General features: G+C 37.7%; 1 protein-coding gene across 2 annotated transcripts; it reads right to left on the bottom strand.

The window, feature by feature from the left end:
* Positions 1 to 8,540: 8,540 nt before the first annotated feature.
* Positions 8,541 to 18,658, bottom strand: LOC116182263 (phenoloxidase-activating factor 1-like). 2 transcript variants are annotated; one of them, XM_031502783.1, is made up of 6 exons: positions 18,274 to 18,658; positions 18,010 to 18,213; positions 9,368 to 9,653; positions 9,122 to 9,318; positions 8,988 to 9,071; positions 8,541 to 8,934 (listed from the first exon to the last, which is right to left on the bottom strand). In XM_031502783.1, exons 1-6 carry the CDS (start codon positions 18,335 to 18,337, stop codon positions 8,588 to 8,590), a joined length of 1,182 nt encoding a protein of 393 aa, XP_031358643.1. In that variant the 5' UTR covers positions 18,338 to 18,658; the 3' UTR covers positions 8,541 to 8,587. The 2 variants fall into 2 exon arrangements, with proteins under 2 accessions (XP_031358643.1, XP_031358644.1); XM_031502784.1 differs by lacking the exon at positions 18,010 to 18,213 and having other exon boundaries at positions 18,274 to 18,657.
* Between the last annotated feature and the right edge of the window lie 276 nt (positions 18,659 to 18,934).

Genomic DNA, 18,934 nt, shown 5'->3' with positions numbered 1-18,934 from the left:
GCCAAGCCGTAGCCTACCGATAGAACTAGCCGTGACACTCATCCCCACTATTGCGTTGACGTCACAACTGACGGCGGCCGTCATATCGACTTTTAATGTAATTAATTCCAAGTAAGTTTTATGTTAACTTATTTTTTAATGTTGTATACTTAAATTAACTGTATTCGAACAGAATAAGTAAGAAAATACCAAATACGTGCTGCGTCCCTGGTTGTAAAAGCAATTATAGTTCAAGAGACAAGGTTACGGTTTTCGTTTTCCGAAAAATGAAGACAATCAAAAAAGTGGTTAAGATGTATTCACCGGGACAATTTCGAAATTACTAGTTACTCCAGGGTTTGTATAAAGCATTTCTCCGACATTTTCATTATTCGGGTAGACAATCACAAGATGACTAGACAAGACGGTCCAGTATTAACAGTTCCACGAGACCAGATTAAACTTGGCGGAGACGCGAATCCCATCATTTTTGAAAATCAGCCATCATATATGAAAAGGATGTAAATGATGAGTAACGGGAAAATATAGACCTTAGCTACTGCAAATGACCTATAACCCGTATTCTCTAGGTGGTCCATGGGCCGAGATCTCGATGGAACAGACAGATAGGCAGACGACGGAAAATCGAGCACATAAGCGTTACCTTGTTGTGTTACGTTAAAAAAGGCAGATGTGTGTATATTAGAATGTTTCAATTTTATTTGTTTTCAGTGAGTATTTGTTGTGTATGTACGTATTTAATAAACGTTTTTGCATAATTACACGTGTCTATAATTAGGAAACAACATATAACAATCCTGCGGCTCAAAATAAGTAATTACCAAATGTTTTCGCGTTAAATGAGTACGCTCGCGAATCAAATTGCATTTAAACACATAGAATCGCGTTGCAGTGGCCCATCTCCAGTTGTGACGTCACTAAAGCAATGTCACGGCTAGATTTATCGGTAAAAATAGGCTACGGGCTAGCACAGATGCCACCCGCACATCTGCGCATGTGCGATTCTGTCTTTTCATGCCTATGAATTTGTGTATGTGTTTCAGCCGTTTAGCCGTAAATGAGAGTTCGACACACGTACGTACGCATACGCGATTCTGCCCAAAAGCTTCAGTTCTTCCCTTTATGTCTAAGAATATGTGTACCAAATTTGGTTCTAATCGCAGCCGTTTAGCTGAAAATGAGAGTACAGACGGACCGACAGAACGATATCATCGAGATTTTGTTTGATTCAGATTCCTAGCACGTCAAAACGTGTATTTCCGTACAAAAAGTGGAGGGTCATTTTTTACTCCAATGTAATAATACCTCCTTTACTGTACGGGTGGTAAAAAATATACAATTCATTGCATAGAATTGTACAAAAGATACACGAACTTCAGCAGTAAGGCATACACCCATTGATCACATATTAACAATTCTTTAGGTTTCAAAAAATTCCCCTAAAATATGTCAGTAAAGGCAGTACTTCTAGTAAATACAAAACACGTACTGCAATGATTACGTTAGATAAGGACTGTAATCACAGCTATCGCTAATTTAATACTTACTCAGGCTTCGAACGTTTCTCGTTACATAAATTTAAACTGCAACTGGTAAATATCAACATTTTTGGACCCATTAAATAGTTCACTTTTTTGCACAATTAAGTGTTTAGTAACGATATGACTAACCTAATAACCGTCCGCGATTTATTCTACAGGTAATAAAGTGTCTGTGTGTTACTACGTACATTTTACAAATATACGAGGTGCGATAGTAAAATTTTTCGTAGACCAATCAGAAATTCTCACTGTACTAACCGAGCCGATTGCTCTATCGACCGCATGACGATTACCCTGAAGCGATGTAAATAATGAATGGTAAATGAACATCATTTAGTCCTGGGTGTTCCACAATATGATGTACATACGGAAGGGGCTAATTTTTTGGCTTAGTTTGGGTCTCAAAGTTCATGTAAACATAAGTTCATAAACAGGGTGTTAAAATTTCAAGATTTTTAAGTGTTTCTTTATAACGCCCTACAGACGATACGATTTGTCGTGCGACTTTGGAGCGATACTACCGTCTGAACAATAATCGTACCGTGTGTAGCGTTGACGTTCGACTTTTCGTTTACGTTTGTACGGATTACTTACGTCGTACGACAAGTTGAAACGATGTTTGGTACGACTTGTCGTACGAAATCGTACTGCCTGTAGGGTGATTATATGAAGTATGTTATGCTGAAGGGTTTACATCATGTCAATAGTAGCATTATTCAATGATAGTAGTGAGAATTTACAGGGCGTTGCTTTTTTAAGCGTCATGTTCCATTTTCTACCCCTGAACTTTTTTTGGTGCGTCACTGGTAGATTATGACACAATAATTCAATTTTATAATTTGTTTAGAAACTTTTTGGTCTCTTGTAATTTTTTCCTATCCGTTATCGAAAAAAAATAACAACCAGTTTTCGGTTCAATAAATAAATAAATAAAATAAATAAATAAAAAAACAAGATTGTTAATAATTCAATTAAATGCGTATAGCAGGAGAAGGTGCGTGATTTTGTTACTCCATGTTCAAATATGGATCAATCCTCGTAACACGCAAAACAGCAAACTACTTATAAACAAAAAATTACTAAATTATAATAGTCAATTTTATATAAATCTACTAAAATTGACGGACACAATGGAGACCTATTTTTATCAGTAACTGGGGAACTTCATACCGAAAAAAACTTAATTGCTCTATTGTACTCAGCGGTTTGTAACCGGTTACAAAAAATCCAATTATTCTCTTTAATGCGCTATGCATCATTCGCACTTTATCTAGGTACTACTTCTATGTATGCCATTTTGAAAATGCAGTACTTATATTTTTAATAGAATATAGTAGATCATAGTGTTGAATGGCGGAATAAAACTACAAGGATAGGTCCGTTAAGTTAGCCTCCGAAATATCATAATTTATATCAAAAACTATTGCGCCCGATATAAATTACCTAGCGCTGCAGTGCGCCACTAACCAAAAACTATAGCGCCTTTTTGGTTGAAAAGATATTAATGCTCAAAGTTTAAGGGGGCTAACTTACCGCTCGAAGTGTTGAATTGCATTTATCTTAATCTTAATTGCGTTTTGTTCCTTAAAAAGTCGAGCCATGATTAGTAAAGTTATTCACTATCACAAAACAGTCACATTTACGCCAACAATAATTATTTTTATTAACTGTGCAGATAAAGCACATTTTTGAAACTGAAATAGCTTAGTAAATAGTTGGGTTATAACGATCATTTAATAGAAAATTTCAAAAATTAAAAAAATTCAAAATTAAAAAAAAACATTTTGAGTGACATTTTAGTAAGTGTTAATAATAGAAATGCATGAACAAGCGAATTTCTTTAATAAAACCCGAATTTAACTATCATAAATGTTAAAATGTGAGTCAAAATATTTTTTTTAACTTTTTTAAATTTTTTTATAAACGGTTGTACATTTCTGAAATTAGGATTTTTTTCTCTATTAAATGACTTAAAACTTTACAATGGCTCCCATATGGAAAACAAGTTGATATCGATATAAAATAAAGTATTAACGATAACTAAAATTCATTTCCATCATCTAAAAGAACAGAAAAAGTTCCCTAAAGAAAGTCTGCTTGGTTTTTAAATATTTCCCCAAATGACTATTTTAACGAAAATCAAAATCTTCAGTTATGTTGTTTTTCGCCATATTTAGGAAACTTTAGAGAGGCGGTAAATTTGGTCTTTTGATTTTATTTAGGCATAACTCGAGGATCATTTTGTCAATTTACCCAACTCTATCTATGCTAATAAGCAAGATCTTTGTACTTAACGCGAAATTTATGATACAACATGGATATAGTATTGCGTAAATGGTAGTTAGAATGGTACCGCGAGAAGCTAGGTTACTCGTCCTGTTGATGATCAGGGTGATTGTGGATCATAAAGGGATTATCGTGAATATTTAGTGCCAGAGATTTTTGTATAGAGAATCAATGTCGATACCGTGAATTAGTTGTGAAATAAGAATAGCAGCAGCTTTAATTACACGAAGAAAACTCTGTTGATCCTGCTGAACTCGACGCCGAACTGGGAAGAGAGAATTACAAAATTTTATAGTTGAATTTTAAATAATGAAATTCCTATAGTCCTAATCTTGAGATTGTGAATTGTGCGTTAAAATGCATTAATTATTGTCATTATATTATTGTTTACATAAGGGATAAAGAAAATTATCAAAATCCTCGTGTGAGATCGAAGAGACTTCAGCGCATTCTTGTGTGGCAGATCAATATTCCATTAGCCAGTTTTGCCTCCACCATCAGTTACATGTAGTCGAAGGCTACCACATTCCCTTTGTCGGAACCCATTTCCGTCGTCCCGTTCGCCCGTAAATCGCATTTTGGTGGATTTTGCTAAGAATCCTCCACAGAATAGTATTCAATTTGTAGCGTTATAGCTTCTATTGCCGACACGAAAAAGAAAGACCGCGATTCTTGGGCGCCTATAGTCGACTATCTCTAGAAAAAACTGAAAAATCACCACGTTAGTATAACACACATTGATGGCGCCCAGATGTCGCCGACCCCACATCATGCAGCCCTGTCCTTAAAGTTGTTAATGACCCGTAGACTGTACGCTCCTCGTCTTTCTACAAGCGATCTTCTACGGGCTCGCATTTGCTGCCAGCCAGTGTTAATAATATAGGTACCTAATTATTCGACATTTCGTTTAATGGAATAGGTCCACTTTCCCGTAAGGTAATTGCAATGAAAATTAACAATCTTGAGCAAGCCGTCGGTATGAGCAATAAAATCCGCAAAATACCCAACAGCGCGTTCGCACCTCCAGATGCAGTGTGGTTCTTGTGGACATACAGTACATGCTTGTCAAACCTATTAACAAACGTGACAATGACAGCACAAGGAGATTAGGGTACGTTCCACTTAAAGCGCGCAACGACCACGACGGCCGGCAGCCGTTCCACATAACGACCACAGTCGTTATTGTCGCAATCGAGACGTCAGATATGACGTCATTACTAGCGAACGCAACGAGCCCACGGCGCTCGCCTATCGCACCTGGGTAAGCGTGGGCGTTCTAATTTTATAACCTTACATTCTTGACAGGAGACATTTCTAGACATTTAACTGTCAGACACTGATTGTTTGAACACGCATGCGTTAAGGTAAGTTCATAGCTCTCCGTTCATACGTTTCCGTTTGTCCGTTAGCCAATCAGAAGACAGCAAATTTTTAAATTGTACGTCGTCCGTTTACGACGGAAAAGTTGGTTGAAGTTGAACATTTACGTTTCCGTTGGTCCGTTTTTAACAAGAGTGAGGTTATGTTTGGTACGTTAACAGTGTTCGCCTATTCGTTCTTCACGGTGATATTCAGATAGCAACGTGTTCTTATTTTCGTATCATTTTTTCATACTGAAAATCACGGAGGGTACAGTACAAAATAAAATTTAGGTTATGGTTAGGTATACGTTGCAAATGTACAATGTGGACGGATTGCTATGAACCTTAACAAAATGTACTATCCGTTTGACGGATCAACGCAACGGATGAACGGAGAGCTATGAACCCACCTTTACAATTTTTTCGTTTTCGCTATGGAGAAATAGCTATTTGTGTATTAAGAGCGCAAAATGATATATTGTCGATTGAAAGAGACAGTTGACGCGCGACGAAGGAGCGCGGCAATCTCTTGAAATCGACAATCAATTTGCGCTCGAATTACACACAAGATTTTTTCTACAATCGAGCAGTTCACATATTTCCAGAAATTTAAATTTTTCACTCAAATCATTATAATCTTATGCCCAAATGAAAGATGTCATTTACTCGTTGTCATTGGATACTCTGAGCAATGCATATTTGATTTATAGTTAATAATTGGGAGAGCGAGCGTTTTTTCTATTTTGTCGCTTATAAGCGACAAAGTGACATTCCTCGAAAAAGATGACGTTTGCGTTGTCAAATACGAGCGCAAATGCCTACTTTGCACGATACACTTACAACGGTATGCTCTTGCGCATCTAGCGTGACGTCACGTGCGAACAAAACCACAGAATATAGAGCAAAATTACGCTTCTTAGATCGACAAATCACACTGATTTTGTGTAGAGATCGTCGCGGCGGGTATTTCTGGGATTTGGTGATCGTATGAAATAAACTCGAATGAAAAATATTGGCCCTAAACATGAAGTGCGGCTTTTTCAGTAAATATTATGTAATTAATGCTTTATTAAAAGATCGAATTTCTCTTCCGTTTCCCTTATATTTTGATTTTCATTTTACGTGGTAGTTTTAAAGTAGGTAAAGCATCAGGTTTTCAAATGTCCGCTGTTTTTAAAAGTAGGTTTAATTAAGAAATCGTTCCCTTACCGGTGCTTCAAAACGGCTGGCTTCAACATGTTCAGAGCAAATACAGGCTATAGAATTAAACAGCAATGGAAAGACTTAAATACACCACTTAATATTAATGTAACAACATTTTTCAAGTTAATTTTGTCCTTACGACGACTTGCAACAATCCATTTTTGAGAAAAGTTTTCAATTTTCCGAAATCGAAAGTATTTTATTTCCGTTCCTTTTGTTTTTCTATTAGAATTGCCCCATTGAGCCACTACAGAACCTGGCATTTTGGAAATTTCACTAATGATTAATTAGCTATCAACAAATTAACGCTAAACCTCGTAGATACAAGATACTTATAAGTTGCAAAACTGTCACGCGTGACATGTGTACCACTAGTTCGGTCCTGGCGTAAACATTTGAATTTTGGCGCCACATGTTCGCAGGTGACGTAATGCGCAGTAGAAAACGCGTTTGAGAAAAATAATGAGCATACCGTGTGCAAGTGTATCGTGCTACTTTGGATATCGATTGTAGAAAAATATAATTACGTGTTTCAGAACGTAACCTTGTGGTGGACATTACACTATGGATGTTCTACATGCACAGCATATATGCTGATTCCTGAATGTTAAAGTTATTTGTTAAGGAAAATTCTGCTTTAACACAATTTTCTTTATTGTAGATCTTAGATTTGCAGCTAGTTTGCTGCAAAGTGCTTTACCAGGGATTGCGAATGAGACTCGTATAAATGGTAATGCAACGATTGATGAAAATGAGAATGCACGTTAGTTTTGAATGAAGAAGGGAAATTGTTTTCGAAGCAGCATTCCCACAAGAGAAACTGGGGAGAAGTGTTCATTATCATCGTATTAAGTATGGCCGCAGCATTTATGATAGAAATTCAAAAGTCGTCTTCAATATTTTATTAACAAGAAGCAATATCTTGTGTAAAGCGAAGAAGTATGCGCCAATAATTGGTACTGAAAAACAAAAAAATATTTGCTAACTTATTAATGTGACTTTTGAATTCATAATCCACCCCTGTATTCTTTCTTTACGCATTATGATTTCCTCAACGGCATCCATGTTGGAAAACTGTTCACTCACGCGTGACGTCACACCGTACTCAAAAGCGTTCCACTTAAGGTTTCGCCCACAACACCTCTAAGCTAGTGGAACGACAAAACCGCGGTCGCGGTCGTTACGGGCGTTAAGTACCCTTATGTCAGTTTCAATACTTCAATTCAATTATATGTCAGTTTGGCATCATTGCAGCGAGAAACAAGGATAGCGTTATCAAAGAATGACGCAAATTAGTAAGAGAGGCATTTAGTCCATATAAGATTACCCCATGGATGCTATATAATACAGGATTGCTCGATCACTGAATTTTTTCGCCGCGTGTAGTGACGTCACTGGCGGACCCAGATGCACCGCATGCTTTGATTTTTCGATCTGTGCACCACTTTCCATTTGTATTTTATATTGTGTAAGATTCTAAGAGCTCCTTTTCTCACGATGCGTTTTTGGAACGTTGCAGAGTGGAAATTTTCTTCGAAAAAAAGATACGGTTATGTGGAAATCCATTCCTCCCGATGAGAAATTAGCTTTATTTCTCAGATGAATAAGAACTGAAATTTATTACAAGTCTCTTCTGTACAATTTCTAATTTTGGAGTTTGCCACATCGGGCTACAATATGGTTGCTCATAATTTGTTAGCGGTCCAGTAATCCAGCCCCACCCCTCCAAAATGCATAGGTACGAAAAACGCTTAATTGCCATTTTCACAATCTTTTCCGTCGACTAACCGTGATGTCAGTCAGAAAGATGTCGCCACTGCCGCTTACAAGAAAGTACGCGCTAAAACATCGTTCGTTTACTGCAATAGCAGAGTAACTTTCTTTGGCAATAGTTAAATTTCAAATACGATTTTAAAAATGGGCCATGCATAACTATATGTATATGCCGCAGACTTTTTCAATCAAGTTACTAAAGTGATCCTTTATCAGACGGGTCTGAGATTATGAGTCGAGCGAGCAAGGAGAGAGGGGGGGGGGGGGGCGATGTGAGTTTGATGAAGCCACTTTACCGACTTGGTACATACACCGCCAACCGTAAACAACAATACTATCTACATAAGCCGTAAGGTATAGAAAGGTGGGTAAATCCTTAAATAAGTGATAGCTATATTACTTATTTAATTACCTAACCTACAATTAATAAAGTGTAACTTGTCTGGGTTCTAACTTCCTTTTTAAATAGTGTTTCATAGTTTTAGTAATCCATGGAATATGGTAAGGGATGCTGGTATAAACAGCTGGCCAGTCCTTTATACCACAACCATAACCAAAACTGACGACTCCTTCAGCGTACCAAGTATTAAGGCCTACTTGGATCATGAGTGGACCACCTGAATCTCCCGCGCAGGAATCTACACCTGGTTCACCACCTGCACATATCTGGGAATATAAAATTCTTCTTCCAATATTTCTGTATAGCGGTACGCAATAGTTTTTGGTTGCACGTCGCACAAGGACCTTTAGTTTTATGGGACTGGATGGACCTACAATTCATAAACACGGTAATAAACTTCAAATAATATTCGGGCATACCTACCGGTTTCGGTTCGTCCCCATCCGGCCAACCACATTTCATTCTCCTGCGACAGTTCGGTTGCCAAACAAATGGGATAAACAAACTCTAGAATAAGCAAATGTTTAAATTAGTCTTTACGCTATAAACTGCCATACCGGTAAATTCTGCAGGTTCTTTTAAAGGTAATAAGGCAATATCGTTATGATATTGGTTGTTATCGGAATATTCCGGATGCATTTTAGGTTTACCAATCTTGATAAATTGAGGAAAGTCTGCACACCATTGATTGCCGTTACGTTTTTCGCAATCTGGATTAGTCTCGGTGTTGTGCTCCCCCAGTTGGACTTCTACTCTAAATTTAAACGCAGTAACAGCTCATGAATAGCGGAGGGCATACGTACATAGGTCCTAGAGTTGTCAATGTTTTGGATGCAATACAATGTGCAGCGGTCATTACAAAGTACTCCGAAATTAAAAATCCGGCACAACCAAAAGTATAGAAACCACTGGCACTACGATGCCTTAACCTCGCCATCCATGGAAACTCAGTTAAACTTACTTCGTTTCCACCCAGTATCCTCGACGGAAGTGTTATTGACTGGTTTCCGCATTGTTCCGGAAAAGGTGATATCTGTGAAAATGCAGGTGGGGGTGGTGTAAGCGGTACCTCCGTTGTAGTAGATATTCCTAAAAGTTCAAGGGATCATTATGGTGTAGAATATGCACTAAACCCGTATAAATGAATTAATGAAATATTAATGTAAGCGTTCTATCAATAGAAATTCAAACATAAGTACCTAATGTCGAGAGTACCTAATGTTGAATTATTTTTGTTTCACAAGGCTTGTAATAAATAGACATATAAAAATGTTTTGTACTGATTAATCATATTAAAGCGCACAATAATTGATCAAATTGATTCAAATTACAAATACAATAGCTGATATGTTTACTTTTACTAGAAGTACCTTTGGTTAAAATTTGAAAGAAATATCACAATAAATGAGAGAGTTGGCATTGTACAATCTGCGCATGCGCACATCTGATTTTTACGTTTTAACTTATGTTTGCCTTTAGTAGAAGAATTTTTGCTTCAAATTTAAAAAATATATATATACATATGAAAGTTGACATTGCGCATGCGCACATTTGATTTTTACCCAGATTTTTACAGTATGCAATATGCTTGTTTTTATGTACTAGAAGCATTTGTGGTATAATTTCCGAACAATATTTCAATAAATAAACGCGTAAACAAATATAGCAAATAAGCTCCTGGGTATGGCATAGCATGTGCAAAACCAAATTTTGAACCTGGTGTTAGATTTGATCTTATTCCAAGTGCATATGTATAAAATTTCCTTTAAATGCTTTCGTAAATAATAAGTAGGTATTGCGCATGCGCAAAACCAAATTTGGAAACTGGCGTTAGATTTGCCAAGTGCCTATGTATGAAATATTAATATTAAATACCTTCATAAATAAAAAACTTTTGGCATTACTTTATATACCTAAAGCTATGCCCATTTGCCCATATTGAATTTCATGCAATTCGGTTCATAACTAACGGATATGTCAAAAAGGCCTTCCTTATTTTTTGTGCTACATTGCCAAGTCACGAACTGCGCCTACAATAATTTGATAAACAATCCATCCGCAAAATTTCATCGTAATCGGTCCATTCGTTTTAGAGATATCGTGCTAACGGATAGATGGACAGACGGACATACACCGCAAAAATATAAACTCGCTAGGAGCTCGTTAATAAGAAAGTTGACATTGCGCAGTCTCTACATGCGCACATTAATCGGAAAGATTTTTCTTGGTTGAGGTGCCAGAGCCATAAGCTACCGAATGCAAAAAGATTGAACTAAATGTATTGAAAACTGTGGGAATTGTTAAAACCTCAGGCGACGGACGCAAAAAGTGGCCATAATAGCGCCTTCCAACATAAGTTGGAAAATGCGCTAAAAGGAATGTCGAATAAGTTTTTGCAGAAACAAAGACTCGCAAAAAATCACCCTGTGTAGTTATCGAGGTAGTTATTGAAATCAAAACCTACAACAAAATCAACTAAAGTATAAGAAAGTGAATAACATCTAATACAACGTTTTGCAGTTCGTCTTTTCTTCGGATACCAACATGAAATATGGCACATATCTTCTATCCTAAATTACGTTAAAAAAACACCGGGACACAGAGTATACAGGGTGTTCAAGATGGGGTATTTTAAATTCAATGATTGGCCATTTTTGTAAGATAGATAATATATATCCACCAAAGTTATTAAATTGTTTGTATTTTGACAAATTTCTTATTTATATTTATTCCGATATATTTAAGTTGACTTTAATCGAAAAATTAACACAAGTATTTTTCATTTGAAACTTCAGTGCGATTTAATAATGTAAATCCAAGGCGATATCCAAGGATCTTAGTATGAGTATGAATAAGTTTCAAGAATGCAATATTAGTACTAGTACTTATGCTCTTGTCCTGGTTATACACTGTGTCCAAGATAAGGATGTTTATCATAGAGATCTCGGAAGCCATAGAAAATACAATGGCCAAATCAAAGAAAAGATAAAGTCTTATTATTTATTTATACTTATTTTTGTATTTATTTTGCCTTTATTTTTGAGAATCGTGCCACTGATGAACGAAAAGTCTTTTCTCCTACCTATTGTAATGGTACCAGTATATAGGTTTATAGGTCTATAGGTCTAGCGGTCTACAGGCCCCTCGACAGGCCCACATGTCTACAGGTTTATAGGTTTATATTTATATCACTTCCAAGAAACACTCTAACTTTCGTAATTATGAACCGGTTTCAAGCAAATTTTAAGGGTTGGTGTAATTTATAAATATCTCGACTAAGTTCGGAAATCAGTCAATTCCGCCATATTGGAACAAAATGGCGGACACTTTTAAATGTTACAAAGTTGAATGACTGTAACTTTTTGTATTATAAAGTGATTTTCTCCAAAATTGTTATGGTTTTTTTGTGAACCGGCTAATTCGCAGTATGAAGCGACTTCTACCAAACTTTATGGGTTGGTGTCACACTGTCACAAAAATACGACAGTCAAGTTCGTAATCGCCCAAACAAAATGGCGGTCACTTCTACATGTTAAATTGCTTTAACTTTTCCTTTTTATAGGGGGGGGGGGCGGGAGGGGTTACTAAGGGCCGTTTCTATCGAAGAACATACAGTACTCACTACGCATCTCTAGGATGTGCGGGAATCTACTTGGAGTTCGAGAAATTCGAGACATGCGCACGGGGTGTCCTTCGATTCGGCTCGTAGAGGGCTATCAAAAATCATGTAGTGCGCACATCTAAGATGGGTTGAACCGAAAGGGATTTTTTGAGCTCTACAAGACACAGTTGAGAGAAAAGTCAATACAACGTTTCGTTTCGGAGAAATCATCATCAACTTTATTTTTTTATATGACCCGTAATAAAAGTACATACTGTATTAAGTAATATTTTTTATTATAAATACGGTATACGGCATGAAATGGGCAAATTTCGGTTTTTCTGGCATATCTCCCGAGATATCTTCGGAAGTAATCGGAATGTTCTAGTTTTCTTTAAAGCATGATAATATCTCTTTAATTGTGCATCTTCTGTCTAATTTAACTATCGTTTTATCGTCTATGGTTTCCGAGATCCCCTCATGATAGACATCCTTGTCTTGGACTTAGAGTATAAATTGTTCACATTTACTTGGAAAAACAGGCTTTACATAATTTTTACATTTGTACCTATCTGTATTTTTATTTCGTACTCTAAAGTTAGTGAGTTGTTGTTGTGTTTCAATTTACCGTCGAAATAATTTTTTGTTTAACAAGGTTTATTTTGGCACACACTGTATTGAGGAGAGAAGTTCGTCTTTCATGGCGAGCGGACGTGTTTTGAGCGAGCTCCGGCCTTTTTTAGTGGTTTTTTGTGTTTGTATAGGTTTAAAAATGTATGTCGGTAGCGTACAAAATTTACAATTGTTTAGTGCTTGTTTCATCGAAATCGGTCCAGTGGTTGAGATTTTACGAATTTTTACAGTTTTAAGTTTAATTTCAAGATTCATAACGCGCGAGACTAATTAAATCGTGAGAAGACAGGGCAGGAACCTCCACTCAACAGGACAAAAAAGAGCGTAAAGCTAAGATAAGTGCTTACTTGCTTACTTACTCACTTACTTACTTAGAATTAAGGCTAAATTTAATTTAAAAGTGAACAAATGGGAAAAGATAGAATAGAGAGGCGCAAGTCACTGGGAGCTACATTGAATATACCTACTTCGAATCGGGGTGGAACAAATTGACCCTTGGGAAAGGAAATATAAACTTGTCAACCGGAGACATATAAAGAAACTAAGCCATAAATTACAATATTTAAGCTCTCAAATTTCGGTCTAATAGGCATGATTGACAAAAAAAGGAAACCTTTCTTACCAAATTACAGCGGCTTTTTTTTCCCTGTTTTTTTTTGCGCTTTTTACTTTCGTTAGTACCTTTAGTTTAGAGTCTCCCAGACACAATAGAATATACGGGGCGGTCAAAGATAGACTGAAGGGGCACGTCTCGGTGACTTAACAATTAACTTAACTAAATTATCTCTCCTAGGTATCTCTTTTAGCGATCAATAAACAGCACCCACCACCCAAACCAGGATTAAGACCTTAAAGACAAGTACTCGTAACAGCGATCAAATAGAAGTACGATCAAAAGAATACATCCTAGAATGCATCAGTATAAATAAGGATGGGGACTGCCTGTTTGGAGCGATTGCGCACCAACTGAGGCGACTGCCAGTGACATCAGAGCCTCACAGGAAATTAACCAAATGATTAAAAAAGAAATCAACGCATACATCAGGGAAAACCTGGAAGATTTCTACCCACAATTGATAGGAGACGTAGACGGATACGTGGAGGGAAGAAGGAGAGAACCAGCAGGGTTGCGGAAATCGTAATCAAGAAGCACCGATGCATTGAGGTGGAGAAATTTGAAGGAAAAGCAAGAGTATATCCATGGCCCAAATCAAGATTAAAATAAGAAGACTAACAATCATAGGATGCCACATCTCCTCGGACAAAAGAGGGCAGGCGGAACTCAGAAATCGAAGTGAAACAACAACAAAAAGTGCGAAAAGAACCGAGGTATCATACTAGGCGACTTCAATGCACAACTAGGCAGACTGGACGGAAGTGAATAGGAGGAAGGGAACGGCAACGACCTTTACGAACATGGTACACCTACATGGACTGAGGGTAGAAAACATATTCGGCAAGTCCAAAATGGTAACATGTAATCAAAGGAAATAAGCGTCACGAACACAGCAGGCATATGGGAAAAAAACAGTAGGATCGGACCACAAAATGGTAAAGGGGAAAGTAAAGAGGGGGGAGGGGAAGAAGAGAACAGGAAGGAAAGGACAAGGAGCACAACGGGGAAACCGAAGGGCGGAATGTGAAACTTCTGTCAGGGGAGAAGAAAAGAAAGGAGTACCGAAAGCAGTGGTAAAAGATCAGAAGCAAAAAGGGGATGGGATACCATATGGAAAAAGATCGGCGAAACGATCAAAGAAGCAACAAGGGAAACACTAGGGAAACAGAAACCGCCCATGTGACCGAACAGAAAGCGGGCCAAAGCCCACACTAACCTGAAACAAAGAAGAAGCTAAGGGAAGCCAAGGAAGAAGAAAATAGAGCCTATGAGCAACACGAAATCAAGGAATTCGACGAGTTCGCGGAGAACATCACCAAACTCAGACCAATGGAGAGGAATACGGAAATGTAATGGTATAGGCACATCGGAAAATATAAAAGGAGGAAACAAGGGAGAAACAGAAAATATATACCAATGACAGCATGGGCGATGCTGGGACTACCCAAATTCCTAATCAACAGAACCATACACGCGTGGCAAAGGGAGTATACTAGTATACAATGGTTTTGGAAGAAAACCGAACACCAAAAGAAAACCAGGGGGATCAAACAAGGATGTCCGTTTCCCCAAGGCTCTTCGCGATAGCACTAGACCATGCTATAGAACAAACAAGGATGGTGGTGAGGAACCTTAGCATAGGCGACCAATTACAACTACCGACATTACTGGCGTACGCGGACGATCTACTCGTAATCGCGGATAATTTTTAAGACACTGAGGACTTCGTCCAGGCCATCGGGATACCAGGTACACCAGGAAATGGTGGACCTACAAATATACAACGAAAAGAGCTACATGATGACAAGAGTGCCAGCAAACAACACCCCCAGTACAAAGGAGAGAAGACCATAGCCGGGAAGGAGATAACCGTGAAGCACAAGATCAAATATATGGGAACGTAAGTACATAAGCAGCACCCTCAGCAGGCACAACGCAGTGAAAGACAGAATAACCAACGCATTCAGAATCGCACACGGAATCTGGAACTTCATACGAGCGAAGAAAATACCGGACAGCTTGAAATGATGATTTACAACACGATCGTAGCACCGACAATCTTATACGGAATTAACACTTCAGCGCCAACAAAGAGCAACAGACGAACATTGAGGAGGGCAGAGTGGAAGGCACTCAGGATACTGAGGAAAACAGCAACCTCACAGGAAATCAGAGAAGAGAACTATTAGAGGGAAAGACGATTGTCAGGAGACTGAAGATGAGGCAGATGAGATACTGGGGACATACCAACAGGAGGAACAAAGACCATATCATTCGGGCTGCCAAGATTCTATGTGCCTCGGAACGGAAGGTAGGCCGACCCTGCCAAACATGGAACACCACCATAAACCAAACGGTAGAGGTCTCGGGGATTACCATGAGAAGATGGGAGAGAATAGCAGAGACAAACATCAAAGGAAGAAAGAAAGCAGAAGAATACTGGAGGTGGAGGAATAATCAGCCACAAGGACAAGTAGCCAAGGGGAGGAGGAAAAGGGGACAGAAAGTAATGCGGGGAGAGGACAACAATAAAAAGAGCCTAACACGAGGGAAAACAGGGAAGGGAACGAGACCAAAGGATAGGAACATCGGAAGCCAATGAACGCCCGGAGAAGAAGCTATCACTAGAAAGCAGAGTTCCCTCTAAGGCAGAATACCAGTGGCGAAGCTGTGGCCGTACCCGTTCGGGTCGGATAACACCCAGTTAGCCGCCCCCCCACAACCCCCCCAATCCACAAAATCCACCACATTGTTTGGCATATGTCGCGGCCCAGCGCGATGGCAACAAAGTAGTGGAGAAACGTCCCTGATAGTGTCTACCAGGGACGCATCCTCACGACAGTTGACTAAATCCTGGGAGAGGCGGCGACGGCAGGCATATGTCAAAGTTTCAAGTTTCAAGTTTCAAGGTTTATTTTGGCACACACTGTATTAATTTAAAAATGTTCTGTAACGTATGGTCGTTAATACCCAAAGACACAGAAATATCTAAAGGGATGTACTCTCTTTCTATGTTATTACCAAGCTTTATATAGTTTCCTGTTTTGCTCAATATTTGTGATCACCATATATAACCAGAAGAAGAGAAGATTCGTATTAATATTACATTATTGAAACTTATTCAATGTTCATATTTATTACTAAATCGCATTTCATCAAATTTCATATGAAAAATATTTGTGTTAATTTGTCAATTAAAGTGATTCGTAACACCATTTACTCAAGTAAATATATCTTCCGAAATGAATATTAATAATCATGAATATGAATAAGAATACCAAACTTATGTCAAAATACAAAAAATTTAATGCATTTGAAAATATCAAGCTTACAGAAATGGCAAATCATTGAATTGGAAATACCCCATCTTGGACACCCTGTATAATTTTGTCTGGGTGACGGGCCAACTTGTGCGCTGGCGTTTTTTTAAAGGTAATTTAGTATAGAAACTATGTGCAAAATTTTTCATGTAATAATTTTACTACTTTAATAGGTCGTGTCAGTCGTGTGCTAATAGGCATAGTCTGTGGAAAATTTGTAACGCTAGACACGAATAAATCAGTGGCGGAACAACGTAGCCACGGGCCTGTGTGCGAAATTTTTGCTGGGCCCCCATTATGATACGAAGTATTGATAACAATATTAATTTAGGTATGAATTTTGGCTACAAAAAAAAACAATTGATAAGTATTTATGTTCCTGAACCTGAACATAGAAAAATACGAGGAAAAATATGTAGCAACCAGTCAGAGCGCGAATTAAGCATTTACGTTTATCATTTCCCCACGATTTAGAAAATTGAATCTTACTTTCTCAGTGAACTTTTACTATTCAGAAAGTCATTCGTTCGGTTATAGTGTTATCTTATGACTCATGACAATTTATAGCTAATTTTTTTGTACCCTTGAAGTTATGCTGCGTATTTTAGTACAAAAAAATTAAATTTAGTACATGTTCATTGACATTTCATTTTCAGTACAATTAAAAAAATTACTCATTCGCAGTCTGCAGTTGGTCTCACGCCGTGCTAGAGGTATATGCTGCAAAAGGTTCCATTTACAGTATATTATTTCCGAGTATGACAATCCCGGGTCCCGGGCCCCATTTTAGCTCGGGCCCGTGTACTTCGCACACATTGAACACCGGTAGTTCCGCCACTGGAATAAATTATGGGTTTTTATGAAGGGACACGGGCATTTATTGGGCCAAATAGAATAGTAAACTCACCTGATAAGATTACAGAAAATAGTAATAAAACGAGTAAAACTAAACATTTTTTATGTGGTAGCATTAATGGTATATTTGCCGAAGCACTGCTAGAGAGAACCGTACATACTGTTCAAACGAAAAACCCACCTGCCAGAAGCAAAATTACAAGCTAATATAACTTTAATGATAATGTTTTAGTTGTTTATATTGTTGTTAGTCTTGCATAGTAGGTAGCTAACGTAACCTCAGATTAACAATTAATCTGAGAACGTAACGTGGTTCTGTTTAAAATTGTGCGGTTATAGGTACTGCGTTACGTGCCAAAAGTCACATTTTAAACTTTGAACTATAGATTGGATTTAAAAACATGGTAAGTACTTACTTACTATTTAAAAAATTCGAATATTCACCGCAGCAAACCTTTGGAGATCTGTCTCGTTCATTCGGAGGTCCACATTTAGATGCAATTACGAAATCGTGATTAACACAATATGGATTAAAGAGATCAGAAAAATGAAAAAGACTGCAATGTTGAATTTCTACACAATACCCATTATCGTTATTTGGAGTAGTACACGGTGTGGCAAATCCTTAATAAAAATACTTACATTAACATAGGTAAATGAAGATGATTGCAGATAACCACTTACTAGCCTGTGTAGTATCACCTAATGCGGCACACAAAATAGTCAAAAAGATGGACAGAGATATCATTCTCTACGTATGTACGTTTGTATAAAACCAATTCACTGTATTATACGCCGAAACACTAATTATCAACATTTTCCAATGCTATTTGATAAGCAACTAAAAAGTTGTGGGCAAAAATCCCATTATACTGTTAGTTATCAGCTTAAATAACGACGAATATCTTTTAATAAAACTGAGAAAACGTTTTAATTATTATAGTACAAATAATTTCCGGAATTTCTACTCTCACAGAGAAGTTCGCAACGACCATGATTGATTAATGTGTTCACATGTCACAAACCGCCGACCTTTAATACATGAAAGTCGTTTGTTCTATGCGATTAAGCGACGGGAATCAAATAACATAACAATGAGTAAGTACGATTTGGTGGGAGGTAAACTTGATCAACAGTGTAGTAGGTATATAGGTACCTACATAAAAGACAATCTGATGCCCGTGACTTACGGCTTAACAGTATGGAGCAGGTAGTGAAATGTCGGTAGAATAGAAATAATCTTCCGAGAAGACACTCCTGTATCTAGTGTTGTGAAATTTTTAAGCACTAACAATTTTTAGAATTTTATCTACCTACCCACACACAAAAACGATGACGATGGCCA

This window comes from Photinus pyralis, unplaced genomic scaffold (genome assembly GCF_008802855.1).
Source record: "Photinus pyralis isolate 1611_PpyrPB1 unplaced genomic scaffold, Ppyr1.3 Ppyr1.4_unclustered_Scaffold4489, whole genome shotgun sequence".
Classification (NCBI taxonomy): domain Eukaryota; kingdom Metazoa; phylum Arthropoda; class Insecta; order Coleoptera; family Lampyridae; genus Photinus; species Photinus pyralis.
Note: the sequence above shows the minus strand (reverse complement) of the source record. Positions and strands in the feature narration are given on the sequence as shown.